Genomic DNA, 18,519 nt, shown 5'->3' on the forward strand with positions numbered 1-18,519 from the left:
CTCATCATCAGTGCTCTGATTTATGTAGTACTCGGCAGTAACAAATCATTAGGCAGCTTCAATACCTCGGCTTGCAGTTAATGAGACCAAGGAAGAATTAAGAGCAGGTCGAACCTGGGGTCTCGAGTACAAACAGAGATACTCTCAATGGTCCAGATTGAGCACTGAAACGATGAAGAGATATGCTGATTGGGCAACAAGCTAAACTTGTTGACAGGGGAGATGATGACCTCCTGTGGGGATTGTACTTTGAAATAAACTTGGACTCTTTTTCCCCTGTGGCTATCGAAGGAAAAATGTTTGCTAAAGTTAGGGCTGTTAAGTCAGACAAATATAAGAGGTTAGTTATGCTGCAGTTCCCTGGACCACAATTGCCAGAATCTGGAAGAATAAGCAGGAGGGAGAATGTTTCTCTGTTCATCCAGTTTCCCAAAGCTGCCGTTACTGCCTTCTCCAACAGTCATCACTGGACTAAATTGAAAGCAATAAGTGGTGCTGGTGATGATTCTTACAATCAGACTATGTTCTGCAGTGCATGTAGAGGGCTGCCATCACGGATGTATATGTAGGAAGATAGATTGGAGCCCAGCTCCTTCATATGTGATCACACACTGATATTATGCGTGCTCAAATATGTATGTGCAACTGTGGAAGTTCTGTTCAGAGCTGTAATAAAGTGCAGTGCTCTGATTTATATTTTAGTCTGAATTAAAAGCAAGAAAATTGAAAGGTAAAAGTGACTTTGGAAGGGACTTCATTACAGTGCCACATTAATGTTAACATTTACAGTAACACAAAATATAACATACACAATTTAACAGCTGCATAAACAATAATTGATATTTCCTGACTCTATAGAGAAATTGTCTGTACTACTGCATTGATTTTGAAACTTTTAAACTAGTCTATGTTTTAGAAGACTGAGCTGACCCAATATGATCTCTGTATGAGCTGCTGCTTTTCTCATATAAACCACAAATACAGTATGCAAAAGGCTAATGAGTGTTACGGTTTTTAATTATGCTGACAGATTTACAGAGGGCTTTCTCTGCAAAATGATAATTATGGCTTTTACTCACTCTGTTTAATAACTTAACAGGTTATGTATCTCAACTGTGGAACAGTCTTATTTACTGCTGATCATGAGCTATAATTTTTGCCAAGTAGTGGCGACACTTCCACAGATTTCATTCTGTGACTCACACAGGCTCTAAAATACCATATTCTCTATTTGGGGCTTTCTGAGAAAAACACATCACACTTGGAAAATATGTTCTTATTCAGGAGACGACTGCTTTTCCACTCTGTATTTTTTTTTAGTATGGATATTGTTACTGGAAGTAAGAATTGTACATAGAGGATCCAGCAAGAGGCTACCAAGATAGTCAAGGACTAGCTAAGTTGGGCATGACCTCCAAGAAGAGGCTGAGGGAGTTGGGCTTGTTTGCTCTAGTGGAGAGGAGGCTGAGGGAGAGGTCACCTAATAGCTGCCTTCAGCTATTTGATGAGTAGTTACAAAGATGGATCCATGGTCGTCTTAGCAGTACCAAAAGACAAAGGGAAAGGGGCCACTGATTGTAGATTATAGCTCGGCAGGTTCAGGCATATTAGACAAAGCTTCTCTGGGATGATGGGCAGCATTGGAGCAGGTCACCAGAGACGCTGAATGGTCTCCATCCTCGGAGGTTTCCAAGACTCACATACACAAAGCTACAAACTGATGTTGGCGATAGTCCTTGTTAGAGCAGGAGGTAGGACTAAAGACCTCCAAAGGTCTTTTCTGTTTCTATGATTTTGTGAAAAAATTCTGAATTGCTTGGGTGATCAGGGACATGTACTTTCAGGTCAGAAGCAATGACTCATGTTTTGATGAAATACTACTGTACTGCCTGAAGAAAGGGTAAGGGAGCAGTAGGAGAGAAATATGAGGGGGAAACAGGCAAAAATAAACGGCTGTCCTTTCTCTAAAGTACACAAATAACAAACTGATTGCTGGGGCCTCTATCTACTCTGTCCTGCCTGCAGCCACTTAAGGCTGATGGTATGAAGTTCTGCAGTAACCGGTGTAGGTTACTGATGAGGGAAGCCTCCCTGGAGCTACAGCCGGTCATGTGTTGGGATTTGCTTGTTAGGTGCTCTGACTGGCTGTTCCTCTTTGCTAGTTCTTCTGATGAGCTGCTTTTCAGTGACTTCAGCTCCCAGAAGGCATGTTGAAGCTTACAGACACACACGTGTACTGCTGCAGGAGGAAGCCTTCCTCAGGGAAATCTTAACCTCTCTGTTGCTGAGGAATTTTGCAGCCTGAGGCTATGAGCTGTTGAATAACATTATAATGGCTTCTCAACATGGACAGGTTGGCCTGCTTTGAAAGTGTAATATAGTAATACCATTATAATTCCCTTGAAATTCTCAGTGGTACATATTTACCTGATATACCTTCAAATATATGGAAGCGTGAAGGATAAATTACCTTGTTAAGGCATGCCTCTTGGTTCCTTCTGTTCTGTTTCTTCCTCTTTCTGTCAAGTGCCAGAGGAATATCTATCTGCCTGGTTTTTGATCCCTCTTGAATTCATAGGGGAGAGCAGCTGGTTTTAGTTAGGCTTTGAATTACCACTTTGCCTTAAAAAATGTGAATGAGAAGCCTTGCATAGTTTCAGAAAAACAAGTAGGAACCTGCATAGTTTAAAACTGGTATTGTTTTTTGGGTCTGTCAAATGCACTGTGCCACAATCAGCGTGTGAAAAGAAATAGCGGAACAAGTGAGATTCTGCAAAACTGATGGATTTCCTGTGGGTATTTTCAGCTATCCTCCATCCACTAAAAGACTAGGACAGAAATTACACCTGAAATAGGGGAGGGCTAGATCGGGTTCAGAGGTGAATTTTGTTAAGCAGGTGAACATCTGATTGTGGACTATGCGTGTAGGTTAGTGGGAATAAAATTATATTAAATGGAATTCTTGATGATAGAAGAAGAGTTTGACATGATTGGCATTATCAGATCATGGTAAAATGACAATAATGGTTGTAGTATGCTTGGAAACTGTAAGAGCAAGAGTTGTATTCTGTCGGTAAGAATGCAGAGCAGCACTGGGAGATACCTCCTATGAACGGAGTGGTTTCTTGTGCCTCCTCTAAGATAAATAATATAAAATAAGATGAATTACAGTGGATGGGATTGGTCGTATCTGTATATCTGATGTTGTAGTAAGAGAGTAAAGGGACAAGGACAAAGTCTTGATCTCTGAATAACGGAGGGCAGAGACTGGTGCTGGGTGATTACCTCATTGTCAGTAATTTATGAGTGAGCTAAACTGCAATTGTTAGATACATCTGTATCTTGGCATGAAGAATGTACCATGTTACTCTGTAAATTACTACATTGGTTAATTATATCTTTTTTGTCTTGAGATATTTCATTTGAAAACCTGTGTTTTTTCCTAAAGTGAATTTGCCATTAGATCTCAATAGCGCATTCTTTAATGCAGTAGAAGTTTTTCCTCTCATGCAAGTGTGCGTGAACTATGAACAAGCCCTCTTTTTATCTTCTCTTAGGTGAATTAGACAAGTTGATCTCCCTGCAGGGTGTCTAAGCTCAAGGGCGTTTAGGAATTGGTACTGGAAACTCCCTAGAAGTGGTGTTTAGTCGGGGCTGTGCCTGTACTCTCATGCAAAGGATAGTGTAAGGTTAAATCAGACCTGCCTCCACCTCAGTCCATCCCAGTGCCACGAAGCAACAGCTATACATGCTCTGTCTCTCACCCTCTCACCTGCTTCTTTTACCTTGGTACTGTTTCCCTCTTTAAGCCTTGTTTCATCTTCAGTGTGTTGTGGTTATCAGTAACAGATTGTAAAAATACAAATACTGGATTATTCCAGTTACAAATACTGGATTATTCCAGCATCCATCTAGTCTGGTCTCAGGGGAACACCTTATTCCTCTGTTGTTACAGCTTTAGAGTATTTGTTTTAGGCTTTAGCCAGTGATGCTGCTGCAACATACTTTTGAAGAGGGGCTGAAATTCATTCCTGGTGCTGGAGGCCCAAAGGTTTGGGAGCCAGAGTTACGCAAGAATGCAGCAGGGAGACGAGCAGCAAGTAGAAAGGAAGAACATTGTGTGGGGAGGTGCTCTTTTATTTTTAAACTCGCATAGCTCTGCACATGTGACAGATGGTTGTCACCAGAAGTGAGTTTTGGGAAAGGAATGCTAAAATATTCTGAAGTTTCAGGGAAGGGTTGATAATTACCCAGTGCCTGTCAACTTTAAAATAGTTGTCAATACCCAAGTGTATGATAAAGTTCATATTAGAATAAAGGAAGAAAAGCAGGAAACATTCTCTGTCTTCTGGAAGAAATATTAATGAAATATGAGCGATTGTCTGACAAATGTGCACTGCTATCTTGTTTGGCAGCTGCAGTTATTACAGTAACAAAGGGATCAGCTCTGAATAGGAGGAATTGCTTTTTATTGTTCCCTTGACTAACTTGGGAAGCTTCTTCGTCAAGTAATTGATGATACCATCACCAGCGCAGCTGGGACAAGGTCCCAGTAAGTGAAAGCCAACAATATATAGCAGCAAAAGAGAAACTTACTGTAACTAGGTAGCATTTTCTGCTTTAAAGGAAGAAATAAAAAATTATTCTGAGGCTATCCTTTACCTGCTATCTGTGTAAATGGTTTTTCTTTTCATGCTATGCACAAGAGTGTGTGTAGTGTAAGGAAAAAGACTTTAAAACAGGATGAAAAGAGAAATCTTTTAGTTTTACTGTGGCGGCAGCGGTAGCAATTCCTGCATGTGGTTCTGGTAACAATACCAGACGGACCATTTTGTGAGATGGTTGTGGTGTGTGATCATCATTTCCTGCAGGCTATTTTAAAAAGGTCTGTTGTATTGGTGGTAGTAGCTACATTTGTACTTGTCCATTGGGAATGGGCTTGTAACCACTGGTTCACATCACCGTTCCAATCCATGCAGCCGTTAGATGATAGCTAATGATGTTGTTAATGATCTGGTCCTTGTACTGACAAATATCTTTTAAATTAATCTATTCCAGATCCATTTATTCACTAGTGGCTCCCATATGGACCAGATCCTTGGACATTTTTCTGTCACAGAAACAGATCTCGTTAGACAACCGGAGAACTACAAGCAGGTAATGCTTCTCCTGTAATTCTTGGATGCTTAGTATGCTTTACACAAACATTGTTCAACAGAAGACTGCACTCCTTGTAACATGTTTTTAACTTGGTTTCCAACAGAAATAAGGGCTTATATTGAATTGTCAGTTTCCTCACTTATAACTTGTATTCACCAAATTTGTTTCTTCCAGTTTGATAGAGCATAGATACAAAGGTATTAGGCTAAGTTTTGTAAAAACTGGTAGACAGGGAGTGGGGAGAGACCTGACTGAAAGTGCCACTGAAGAAAAGGCTCATAGAATAAAACATTCTAGAACAGTTGGCTGACTGCTGTTCTATACTACCAGTAACCACATCTAGGCCAGCCAGGCACAGTGTCTGCGTGTGACCTTGCCTGAGCGGGTTGTCGGTGAGAACATGAGAGATCTGATTTATCTCGCCAGGAAAGCCAAAGCACACCTGATGCTAGTATTCATTAGTTCCAGAAATTATACAAGTTGACTACCTTTTTGGATGGTAGTAAGGGGCTTTATTTTGAGAAATATTTTAGAAGCACAGAATGGTTGAGGTTAGAAGGGACCTCTGGAGGTCATTGGGTCCAACCTCCCTGCTCAAGCAGAGTCACCTAGAGCAGGCTGCCCATGACCACGTCCAGATGGCTTTTGAATATCTCCGAGGATGGAGACTCGACAGCTTCTCTGGGCGACCTGCTCCATGGCTCAGTCATCTTCATAGTAAAAAAGTGTTTTCTTATGTGTTCAGACAGATCTCCTAGGACAACATAATTTTTCCTAGTGTACTGTTTTACCCTTAAGTATGTATTCTGCTGCTCTCAAATACTCAATTATCATAGATGTTTCAGTTTATTATTTGAAGCAGTACAATTCATTTGTTTTGATACAATATAATACATTTGGTTTACAAATCTGTTTGTAAAAGTTCATTCTATGTGAAACTGAAATAAGACTGAAATTTTGAGCTCAGCCCTAACAAAATCAATATTTGGCAAACTTCTGCAGTCTGTCCAAATCTGTTTACTCAAAGAAGATATTCTTTCTGCTGCTACCTTAAGAACAGAAGTGGGCATTGTAAATACTGTGCACAAAGAAATTCAGAAAAGTAGATTTGAAGATGGGAGATAGTCTTATGTTCAAACCCCCTAAAGTAAAGTGCATGTTAATCTTTCATTACTGAGCATTCCTTGGATGAACGGTTCACATCAAGCCTCTTGATAAGGTTCAGCTGTTTAGAACATTTTCCTGGAAAATTATTGTTTTTCTAGAGCAAATGGCTAAGTCAGCTTGAGATTTCTTTTTCATTTCTGCTTCACAGTCCCCCTCCTACGGTTTGCTCAGCAGCTCAGAACACACAGCAGCACAGTCCTCTGAAGCCTATATGTTACAGTCTTCCAGAGCTTAGCAAATGTCCAGAAAGTTCTGGTGGGCTGGTACTAGAAACTTCCAGGCTGTGTAGAAGGACTTTGCAACTACCTTTTTCCAAAGCCTTACCCTGAATATATCACTGATCTGTTACAGTAAAGCATAATGATACTCTAATAAAGCCTGTTTGGTTTTGACTGCGCTGTTAATGAATCATTCCAGGAGTTTTCTTTCTTGCACGCTGCTCCCTTACCTGGATGTCTGCTTCAGCTGTGCTGTTCAGTGGAGGCTCAGGATAAAATGGAAAGAATCTTTCTGTATATTAAAGATTATGGTTAGGTAAAGTGCTATAGTCAAGAAGGTTTAGTGGGCAGCTATGTTGCTTAGTTAAAATCTATGGAGTTTTCATTCCCCCTTTCCCAGGCTTAAACAGCAAATACATGAAACAAGGGGCACCCCTTCAAAACAAGGGTGATCACTGAGAGGGACAGAGGCAGGGTGGCAGAAGAAGTTTTCTTTAGATAAACTATGAGTGGCCACAGTCTCCATCTCCAGTTTCTGGGCAATCCCAAACAAGCTCCAGCTCCAGTGCATGTGTGTTGGAAATTCTTTTCTTATGTCACTTACTGCTTGGACTGGTCCAAAATTGGAATTGTTTGTCAGCATAATCAGCTGTGAAAATCTTAACCTCTTGAAGCTCTCCAGCCTGTTCAAGAAAAGGGGTTCCTCTAAGCTGCTCTTTTGTGCCTGATTCTAAAATAAACAGGAAAAATTGCAGGAAATCATCACAACACTGCAGTATACATATTTTCGAGAGACTTAAAATTCTTATTGTCATCATTTGAGCAATCTTTGTAGTTTTTATCTCCCCTTACCCTTATTTCCCAAAAGCAGCTTCCAGAAGTCATGTATGGGCTCAGTATGTATAAAGAGCCCAATATAACAAGGTGGTATGGACTTGAAAAGGCAAGGCTGTTTCAAGTGTCAGTTTTCCAGATGGATATAATACTCGATACGCAAAGTGATGCTTCTTTGGAAAATGTAATAAAAAGCCTCTAATTTTCAAATATCTTGATAAGATTAAGTAAATTATGCATATTTGAATAGCTTAGTTTTCAAATATTGGTGCAGATGGCAGCACTCTGCCAAATGTTTTTTCAAAAAACTGTGAAATAATTTTTTCTCTAAGTAATGTGACATTTCTGTTAATGTTACCTCAAATAACAACCTGCTGCATGGATCAATAAAAAGAGCAAGCATGTCAATATGTCTTACTGTAATGCACCCCTGTTGGTGGATGGTATTATGAATTCCTTCTCATGTTAGGCATCCTTCAAAGGATAGAAATGCAAAGTGGATCGAAGTGTCAAAAATCAGCTATCACAGAAAGGACATTGGGCTGTTTTTATTGAAGCCTAGAGTTCATTTTCATCAAAAATATCCCACGAGATAAGTTGCTCTGACCTGTAATAAAACAAGAGATGTTTAGTCTGACAGGAAAAGTGTGATAGGATGCAGAGAGCTGTGAAGTTAAATTTCAGTTTATGAAATGGAAAAGTCATGCTGCTTCTTTTCTGTAGAAGTTGCACATTAACTTGTTTAAAATGTTCTTCCCTTGGACTTCTGGCTATAAAACTCTTTTAGTGCCTTTATGTACAGCGATTTTGCTGGACATTATTATTCTTTTATCATCATAAATGTCTTTGTCAGATTCATAGAGCTGGAAGTTTTCCAAGTGTAATAGTTTTAATTATGTTTTTCTCTAGTGAGGCATGATCAAAATTCCAACTTTTCCTGCAGTTTGGCTTGGCTGTGGTTATATATATGTGTCTGGCTGTGAGTTGCAGGTCACCGCTGTGTTTAGTTCCTGAGCTGCCCAGGGGTGTCAATGAATGGGAGGTGATGTTATTTCAGCTGGCGTTCAATTTCCACTTGAAGTACGTGTGCATGCTCGTGTTAGCTCTTGACCTCTACATGTATGTCCTTTCTTTCCCAAGATGCTGTCATGTCTTTTTGAGCACTCCCTGGCTTCAGGAGTGTTGCATGAGAAACACGCTGGTGGTCATTTTCTCAGCAGAAGCGCCTCAGTCAGTGGTGATGGTTATGGAGCCGTTTGCCTGCGAGGCCATGCCAGAGCATGCAAATCGAGGAAAATTACAGCACGGCAGCGTGGAGCACCCTGTGCATTGCTAGGGAGCTTGGATGTTCGTTGTGTCTTTTCTTGAAAACCTCTTCCATGTATCGCTTAGAGTGTGCTAGAACCTAGTCTAGAGCATCTTGAATGTCCTGTGTTTTGTTACGTTTTCCAAGCTGTATTGGTACTGATTGTTTTTAAACAATTCCCCTAGTCAGCTGGTGTGGGGCTGGGGGGCTGCTGTTATTTGCCAGCCTGAAATATCTCAGGGCAGAAATGGAGTTCTGGTCTCTGGCACTGTGGCTGAAATAGTTTGGAAGCGTACTGGGGAGGCATGCAGAAGATGTGGCTGAGGGTAAGCAACATCTGCCCCAAACTTTCCAGGGCAGTATGGTCTCTCTCTGAGGATGTGGTCACATTCCTCTTGCGACTGTGAGGACAGTGGTTGTGATGTGCGACCGACTGGGTACTTTTTCATCATTGTAAGCATAATATAATCCCATTTTTGTCTATGAAGCCCATATACCTTAATTCTGCATTGCAGTGTCACCAGTTCTGATGTCTTACCTTGAGCTTGAAAAAATGTATGTTGCACTTAAGAGTCATTAAATTAACTTTCTCATCAAATTGTTACCATATAGAGATCAATGGACTTTGAAGCAAAGCAGCCTAGTCCTTTGGTTTCTTCATATACTGCTTTATACGTGGAATTCAATCTTGCAGGTTTTGTGATTAGCAGAGATTAAAAGTTGTAGTCAGAACTCAGGTCATTGGTACAATGGTGGCAGTGCTGGAGTGATCATTGAAATTGTAATGAGTAAAGATGACACCTTTAAATGCCAGTAGATCAATTTACTGAGTGTGACAGCAAATAAATAATGCAGCTGTCTGCCAGATGGACGTGCAAAGAAATTCATAGAACTTGGAAGTGAATAGCTAATAATTTTGTATCAGAATTTTGTGAAAAATATTTATACTTGTTGATCATTAACACGTTTTAAAGGGAATTTATTTGACTTAAGGAGCTAAGGTCCTTGGTAGCAAGTAAATAGGAGCAAACAAATAGTCTGCCTGACTTCGCATACATAATGTATGGTCAATTCCATGCCCATAAAAAATTCAGGTGAGCTTTAGCTCTCCAAGCAGCAGGGATCGGGTGGGATGGGATACAATGGTACGGGCATGGCATTGATCTGCTTTCTGGACTGTTCATCTATCAGGGAAGGAAGCCAATGTACAGTATGTGTATTGCTTCCTTCAGTCAGATGGGACTCCATAATTTCTTATTGGGACATCCAGGGGGTCAATGATCAAGCTGTAAGATAAGTTGATTGTGGACCCTAAATCTCATGACAGTTTCCATTTAAAACATCTGTCCCAGATGGCTGTTACAGATGGGTGACACAACAGGTTTATTCTCTGTGAGTAATAGCCCATGGTTTGAATTCATGCAAAGCACTAAAGAGCTTCTGTTCTTTTCAGAACAAGTACATTCAGATTGGGAGCATTAGGAACTGATAGGCTTTGAATTTGCAGGAATGTTGAACATGCATTTACTAGTTACTTTGCATGAAATTTGAGTCTTCAGTTTGCGTCATGTGCATGCACATGTGGGCTTGTGCACTTCTTGCATAAAGTCCTCCTGATCTACTGAAGTATTTTACCTGCACAGGCATGTTAAACGGTAAGATCAACCAGTATATTTGGTGCACAAACACCATGTGAGAGCTTTTGGTCCATTTCCGTCCGAGTGACAGCACCACCTCCTGGAACGTATGTGAAGGCAGAGCAGCAAAAGTGAAGTCTGTTGTCTAATACAAGTTATTCAGCTGGTTACCGAATAATTGCTATGGTATTGCATTATCTCTAGAAATGGATCCTAAGTTGCTGACCATCTTGGATGAAGATGGAATAACTATGGCAGGCTAACTCCAGCTGCTGTGTGCCAGGCTGTATTTGGTGTCCTTGTACTGGTTGTTTGGGACTTTATGGAATGTTCCTGGTGGTGACAGACGCTGCAGGCAGGTGCTAAATGAAAATAAACAGTCAAAACCCTGCTGCTAAGCTTGACACTGTGTCACATTACTGATTTGACACAGACCTGTGCTAGTATGTAGTATTTCTGTAATCAACCCTGTTATGGTCTTGTATGGTAGGGGTGAAGGATATGTAACCTTATTTGAATTTCAAAGAGCCTGCTAGGGGACCGTCTGATATTTTATGATGTCCTTCCATCTGTTGTACAAGAAGCAGTTAAATCAACACATTTTTCAGAGTGTAGATACCAATGGAAAAAAATCACATTCATGCTATAGTCCATGATGCTGCTGTGTAGAAGATTAATTCAGGAAGCGAAGGCTTGTACTGCATGCAAATTCCAGAAAAAAGATTTGTTCTTTTCTGAAAAAATGACCTTGAGCTTCAAGGACAAGCTGCCTTCATTGGTATAAATTGTCGTACATTCATTATCTTCTGTGATGCTCTGGCAATTGATTCTGTTTGATCTGGCCCTCAGCTTTTTGTATGTTCATTGCTTCATTCCCTTGGCAAAAGCCACATTTCTGTCATTTCTATCATGGAACAGGATCAGTATTTCATGTTGTAACTACCGTTCTAATTAAGGACAGCTTTGCCTATTTGTCATCGTGTTTCAGCTTCTTAAAAGGAAAAAAAAATACTTGAAATTTCTCAAGTGGACCCTGCATAAAAAATAATACAGCATGAAGTTCAAGAGTAATTGCATCTGGGCTTGTGAGTATTTGTGAAAATGTGGGGGTTTTTGTTTTGGTTTTTTTTTTTCCTCTGCATGTTCTGTCTGAAATCCCTCCTTGGCCAGTCTTGACTCCACAGAAATCTTCATGGAGATTGATTTTACTAGGTGTTATGCCAGGCTCTGTGTGAGCTCTTCATAGAAAGATTGTAGCATGAACCAATTTTCAAGGTGGGGGGAGACCATGTTGCTGTGAATGAGATCGGAAAGGTGGAGAACAGTCTTCCCCAAAGGAATACAAAGGTCTGTGACAGTTCTTGGAGCAGTAGGGCAGAAGAGACAGCCAAGCCCCAAAGGATCTAAACACAATGAGATTTTAGACTTTACTCTACACACCCACAGAATAAACTTAGTTTGAATCAGTGGTGACTCCTGACCATTTACTGAATCTGCTTACAGGGCTTCAGATGACCAGAATCTTTGGATTCTGGCATTGTTGAACTTTCAGAACGGCAAGTAAGCTGATAGATTCTGTAGCAAGAACAATTTTCCTTTTACAGAACTTTTTAAAGGTACAGGTTTTTCTAACCCAATGCATCAAAATTTTTACCTGTTTTTAAGCAAGTTTGTTTTTCATTGATGATTGCTGCTGGATGCGTCTTAAATAAGTTCTTTAATGATGAGATGAGAAGACGTTCTAGAACTGCTGACCTTTAATAAATTTCAGGGTTCACCAATGAATTGTATGTTAGACCCATGGACACACATGTTTTGAAAAGGTCAATTATGACAAGTTTTTTGAATTTGCATAATTATGCTCGCCATAGCACTTTGCATAAAAATAGCAAATGCTTTGCCCTTTTAAAGTATTCAGGTTTTCCTCTCTTCCTGTCTTTAACTTGCTTTTACTAAACCATTCTAACATTTTTCATTGAAGAACACAGGGAACATGGACTGACTGTGTTAGGAGCTGCAGGCTGGGAGCAGAAGTAGGGCTCTGGGCAGGCAGAGGAAAGGGATAGGATGGACAGTGAAAACCTCTTTGGCTCTTGTTCAGTGAAGTCAGGAGCTGGAAGAGACCCCTGCATGAGGGCATTGGGGAGGCAAGGTGACTCTGATGTGAAAGAATTCAGACTATCTGGGTGAAAAGAGACTGAGTGAGGCACTGAAAAGAGGCTGCGGCAGGAGGGGCTGAATATGGACAGGAAGGGCAAGACTGGAGAGGGGAGTTAGGGAACTGTGAACAGGGAAGATGAGTCTGTCTAAAGACTTGAATCACTGTCTTGCTCCTTGCGGGCTTGTGAGAAATTCCCTACTTGCAGGAAAATGTCATCCCCCTCCAGCAATGGTCCAAGTGAACCACCTACTACTGCTGCTAGTTAGTCTATTGACCCAAGAGTCTGAAGCATATCTAGTCTCTCTAGAGGTTATGATCCTGCAGATATGCGATGGGTATCTCTGGTGCTGCAGGAGGCATTTTCAAAAGTATCTGTCTAAAAACACCAAAGATATTAAGTCTAAATTGGAGTACGATGTTGCAGTGTAATGTATGTTTTAGGATATTTTATCCCAGAACCATTGTATCATTCAGGGAGCAGACTGCCTTGTTTCTGAGTCAAAGCTGTGGTGAAGAAAGTGGCTGATGAAGGTGAAGAAGTGGTAGTAAGAGTGTGAGAATTGTTGGAAGAGGAAGGAAGCCTTAATAGCCAAGGCAGTAGAGATTTGTCCTGGAGAGCTGCAACACTTCTGTGCCTTTGGGTTCTCAAGTTCCCCACGGCAAGTTACTTACATTAGACTTCCCATGGTGGGCTGCCGATGGGATGTTCACATTTTTTGTGTGTCCAATTTGATGCTCAGAAGTCTGATTTCTGGCAATGCTGAGTGTTCCTAGCTGCTGCTGAACTTGGTGGGACCTCTGCTTGGAGCCGCTGAAGAGTTTCAGCAGTGCAGGCAGCATCACCTAGTAATGTCAGATTTAACCCCAGATGGTGTAGTAGGTCCTTGCAGCACACTGCTCTGCTGAAATATTAGGCTGGATCCTAGAGTCAGTAGAGTGGTGTGTGTTAATGCAAGCTGGGCCAGCTGCCTGGTTTCTTCCACTAGAGCTGATCAGCCAAGACAGCGTGCCATGGCTATGTTGGCTCAGGAACTAACTCAATGAAAATTACCTAAAGCATCTCTGCAAGCTGTTGAGTTGTGCTGAGTAGATGTATCTATGAAGTGCTTTATAGTAATTTTTAAATTATCTGAAAATCAGGTCTCAGAAGTCCCAGTTAAGGCATCTAAAAGAAATGGAAGCATTTTACTTTCGTCTCTTTGCTTTCATTTCCCATTTGTAAAACAACAATAATACTATCATCTCATCTCACATGGGTCATTAGGAAAGATAACTTGTTTATGTGGAAGATAAAAATTCTGTCTTCAGAATGGGATTTGAATGATGTATGGCAAAAAAGTCCATGGCTTCCCTCTGAAGAATAGACAGAATAATATGCAATTTAAAAGGAAAAGGAATAGCTTGTGGAGTGAGTACCAGCCATTCTGTGCCCTTGGTGAGACAGATTATGAAGGGAAATATTTTGGTCATGTAATTTTAGACCTTATACACATGGAATGGCCAAATTAGTATTGTTTAGGCAGCTTGAATTCTGGCACTTTTTAACTTTGAATGCTTCAGTTTCCAACCTTAGCAGTTATCTTGCTGGATTGTGCATTAAAAGTGTAAAGCATACTGCCATGTGCTCTGAACAACACTGCCAGTCAAAGCCAATGCTTTTTTTTCCCATTAAATTACTTAATGTTTTGTGTTGTTGTTCCAGCCACAGTTACTTTAGACATTTTACATGCGTGGTAGTCAGATTGGTGAGAACTAACATGGGAGCTGACATGAATATTGCAGAGGAGAGCAGATCTGATAACATACTGAATTATATATGGGGCTCCAGCACCTAAATGCAGGAGGCCTGGAGGCTCACACAAGAAAGCTCGAGGGAGCTGAGTGATCCAGAGTACTCGATTTTTGATGGTGGTTGTTCAAATAAGAAAGAGTGGAGGCTGTAAGGATGGATTTAATATGAAGGTCAACTGCAGGCTCAAGTGAAATATAGCCTCTGTGCTGCTGTATGATGAGCAGGGTCAGGAGCATGTCAGTGAGACTTGGCTGGTCTGAGCTAGCTTTCTGACCCTGTCTGAGAATCCTGTCCTGTCCTAGACTACTGCTTTCCCCTTGGTGCCCTGATATCAGTAAGCTGAACGATGGAGCAAGAACTGGCTTTAAACTCCCATGGGTTATGTTGGTTGAAAGACTTATTTTTTTCTCTCTAGATATCTCTAGTTTGGTCTTTTGGTGGTGTAACGTCAGGAGCAGAGTGCCTGCCGTGGTGGTGTGCACAATGAAATCTGCTGCACTGGGATGGGTAGAGTTTCAGAGCCTGCAGGGAGGATGAGCTGTACTGGGAAACCCACATTTTCCTTGTGTGTGAGGATGTTCAGCACAACACATTAAAGTGTTTTGGTCCTCTTAGTGGGACTGCCTAGATCACCTTTAAAATCCAGAATACTTACTACTTATTGTTGTTTTTGTGGGAGAAGGCTCTGTTGGTTTGAAGCTTGGTACATTGAAGGTTATTGAAACTGGAAAAAGCTGTTATATTTTGTTTCTTCCAGCTGTGTACATGCGAACCCTTCCTTACAATTACTGGAGCAGCAGTGGATATTGTCTTACAAATGGGGTGATTTGGTTGTTGTTATGTATTTCCTGTAGAGTAGGAGAGTAGCTACTGAGAAAACAATTTAAAAATGAAATAAAAAAACTCTCGGTGATTCAGATATCATTTTTCCTTCTCACATTTCATCGCAAGGAAAGAATAAGCACTAAGAAAGCAAAGAAACTGTCAGTGACAGCATGTGCTGCCCACCCCGTGCTGCGTGGCAGGAACAAAGAATTTTATTCCTGCCTTTTTTTTAATGATTCACTCTACAGAAGGAGGGGGTAGGCTGCCATGTCATTTTCCTTCCAAAATACCGTAGGCAATTGGTTTTCAGTTCATTTGCTGACATTTATCACATAAAACATGGTTTGCTATAGTAGTTATTAAAACTGGTTGGAAACAGTGGATCAGGTACTCATTTGCAAAAATGAGGCAGAGCAGATGCAACCCTTGTCATCTGTGTAAAATCAGGAAGAATTACAGGGGTCAAATGGCTTCAAAGCTTTTTAGACAGCGTCTACTTGTAGCTGAGTTCTTGATCCTTCTTAAGAAAGTGAAGGGCTCTGGCCAGCTGTGCACTGTAGAAGCAAGAGCAGTCAAATAGTGCAAGATAATGTATATTGGTATTTCTAAGGCAGATTGAAGTCAATTTTAGAAGGGATGACTTTGAAAAAAAGTTAAATATAAATGACTTCCCTTTGGACGCTTTCTGTGGTGTCCTGTTGGGGCAGACAGCGGACCAGTTGTCTTGGGTGAGGAATTCCTCTCCTAACTTCCCTGGTCATCCCTGTTGTGCTGCTGCTGGAGGTTTTACCCCCCTCCGGAAGCAGTGGGGCTTGGCTTCCAGCTCCTGTCTGGAAGATGGACAAGGGCTATCCAGGGCCAATAAGCAGCTGGAGGTCAGAGTGGAAGTTTGGGGTTGATGACAGGAGAAGGAATGAATGGGTACCCGTGGGAGAGTTAATTTAGGGAGGTTGGAGAGGCTAGAAACATATGGAGTCACTCTTCCTCATGCTGTAGAAAGAAAGAAAGAAGCCTCTGCTGGAGCTAAACTGCTTTAAATCTCAAAGAATGAGTATGATCAAAACAATCTCCTCTGTTTCTCCTTCCCTGCAACTGTCTGCGGCGTCAGATGGTTTTCTGCTCATCTGATGCCTGCTGTTACCGGCTGGTTCAGTTCCGCCTGCTCTGGGACAGGCACTTTCCACCTCTGCAGTCCCCTCAGATCCTGCTGGTGGTTCCCTTTCAAAGCAGTGTGGAGTATCCCGTCCCAGGAGGCGGCAGAGACACGTAATTAAAGAGCTTTGAGAAAGGCAGATAGGGACAGAGAACGTGCCTGTGTTTATGTATCACTAAAGGAAAATCCGTATAGCCTTATAGCCAAGTTGGTTAGAGATGGGCTGGATGAGTGGAAAATTGGGCTACTGAACTCAAATTGGTGTTTGGTTGTTAGTGGCGTCCCTCTGGGATCAGCTTTTGGGCCAGTACTGTTTAACATCTTATTCATGGCTTGAATGATGGGATGGAGCACACCACCAGCAAGTGTGCGGACAATACCAAATTGGGCATAGCAGCGCTGGAGGGCAGCGCTGCTGTTCAGGGGGACCAAGACGGGCTGGAGAAATGAGCTGAGAGGAGCCTCAGGAAGCTCAGTAAAGGCTAGTGCAAAAGCCTGCATCTGGGATGGAATAACCCCTTGCAATGGAACAGGCTGGGAGCTGACTGCTTAATAAGCAGCTTTGCAAAAAAAAAAAAACCAACCAAAAACCCAAACCCAGTGCCTGGGGGTCCAGGTGGACAATAAGTTGCCCAGGAGCCAGCAGTGTGGCCAGGCAGCAAAGGCTGACTGCATCCCAGGCTGTGTTAGCAGGAATGCAGCTGGCAGGGCAAAGGGAGGGAACCTGTCCCTCTGCCCAGCGCTCGTGAGACTGAGTGCTAGGTGTCTGGTTTGGGCTCCCCAGCACAAGGACAGTAGCATACAGGAGCAAGTCCAGTAAGGCCACTGAGGCGGTCGGGGCTGGAGCACGGACCAGGCTCTTCTCAGAGGTGCACTGGGACAGGAGAAGGGGCAACAGGCACAAGTTGGAACCTGAGAAATTCTGGCCAGATATAAGGGGAAAAAATTGCCACGAGGTTGGTCAAACTCTGGAAGCAGATCCTGGAGAAGGGGTGACATCTCTGTTGTTGATGTTCAGGACTTGCTGGACAGAGCCCTGAGCACCTTGCTTTTGGCAGGAGATTGGATTAGAGACCTCCAGAGGTCCTGTCCCACCTGCGTGGTTCTGCTTGGCAGCTGATGGTGTTAGTATGAGACCAGCTTCTTCAGCTGACCAGCACTAGCTTGTCACCCAGCCATGAATCATTTAGTTGTTGAACTCTGTACCCGATTTCACTTTCCCAGTGCCCCTTCTTGAGAAGGATGCTTTATTTTTTTATTACTCCAGACAGTTTTAGTGCTAAAATATTTCTTTAGATATTTTTTAAGCAAGGTGGCCTCTGGCTGCAATTAGTGTCCCATTGGAAGAACTGGCAGCATTATATAGCAACACTAAAGCAAATCATTCTACCTCATGGCATTATTACCTTGATCTGAAAATTTCCCCAGGCTGCAATTTGTCACTAATATTGCCTTCAGATAAACTTATCCATACAAAAAGAGAGGAGTTAATAGAGCTGCAGTTCTGGAGTTGCCATCACCATTTTTTTGGGATGAGTTATTACTTAGTACATTTTATTGACCAAGCATATAGAGTTCTTGGTCCTTGAAAAATGATGCAGTGGTTCATCACGGACTCCATAAATTGTTGGACTACGTAGCAGCAATATCTTAGTCTCCTACACCATAAGAAAGGAAGGTATCTCGGAAACACAGTAGATACATAGTGCACTGAAGTAGGAACTGCACTATGCGGCTTGACTGGTACGAACACTCGGTTATGATTGCCAGTGACAGAAAAACTGATAAGATGATACTGAGTTTCACTGCTGCTTTTGTGCTTTTGCTTGTTTTATGCCGTACTTAACATAATTTGAATGCTGTGACAATGACAGTGACATACTATAATTCCACCTGAGACAATGCAGCTGGAATTAATAAGCTGGAGAGACAAGGCTGAGGTGCTTTGTCATCAGTTGGCATTGGATAATTTTTTTTTTTTGGTGGAAGTGCTAACAAACCAGTGGTGGGAGCAAGCTGGCCCAGCTCAGGTGATGCTTTGGGCCAGCGCAGGGAGGCCAGGCAGGCTTTGTGGTCCCATACAGTGCTATAGAAAAGGTTGTACCAGCATCATATCGGTGTCTGTAAGCTGAATGATGAAATTCCCGTTTATCAGCTGGGTCAGCTGAGGCTGATGTGCAGGGGCATGTGTGGTGTGAGATGTATGTCTTGTCTTCACATTCTTATCAAAATACCCTGGTCATGCTGCCTCTTAACCTTCCTTGGT

General features: G+C 41.9%; 1 protein-coding gene across 1 annotated transcript in view; it reads left to right on the plus strand.

Moving 5' to 3' along the window:
* Positions 1–18,519, plus strand: part of TEDC1 (tubulin epsilon and delta complex 1) — a 75,214-nt gene that overhangs the window by 23,218 nt on the left and 33,477 nt on the right. Inside the window, exon 5 of the mRNA XM_050901014.1 lies at positions 5,059–5,157. Within this exon, the coding sequence (XP_050756971.1) occupies positions 5,059–5,157 (99 nt within the window). The remainder of the gene's footprint in view (positions 1–5,058; positions 5,158–18,519) is intronic.

This window comes from Gymnogyps californianus, chromosome 8, assembly GCF_018139145.2.
Source record: "Gymnogyps californianus isolate 813 chromosome 8, ASM1813914v2, whole genome shotgun sequence".
NCBI lineage: Eukaryota > Metazoa > Chordata > Aves > Accipitriformes > Cathartidae > Gymnogyps > Gymnogyps californianus.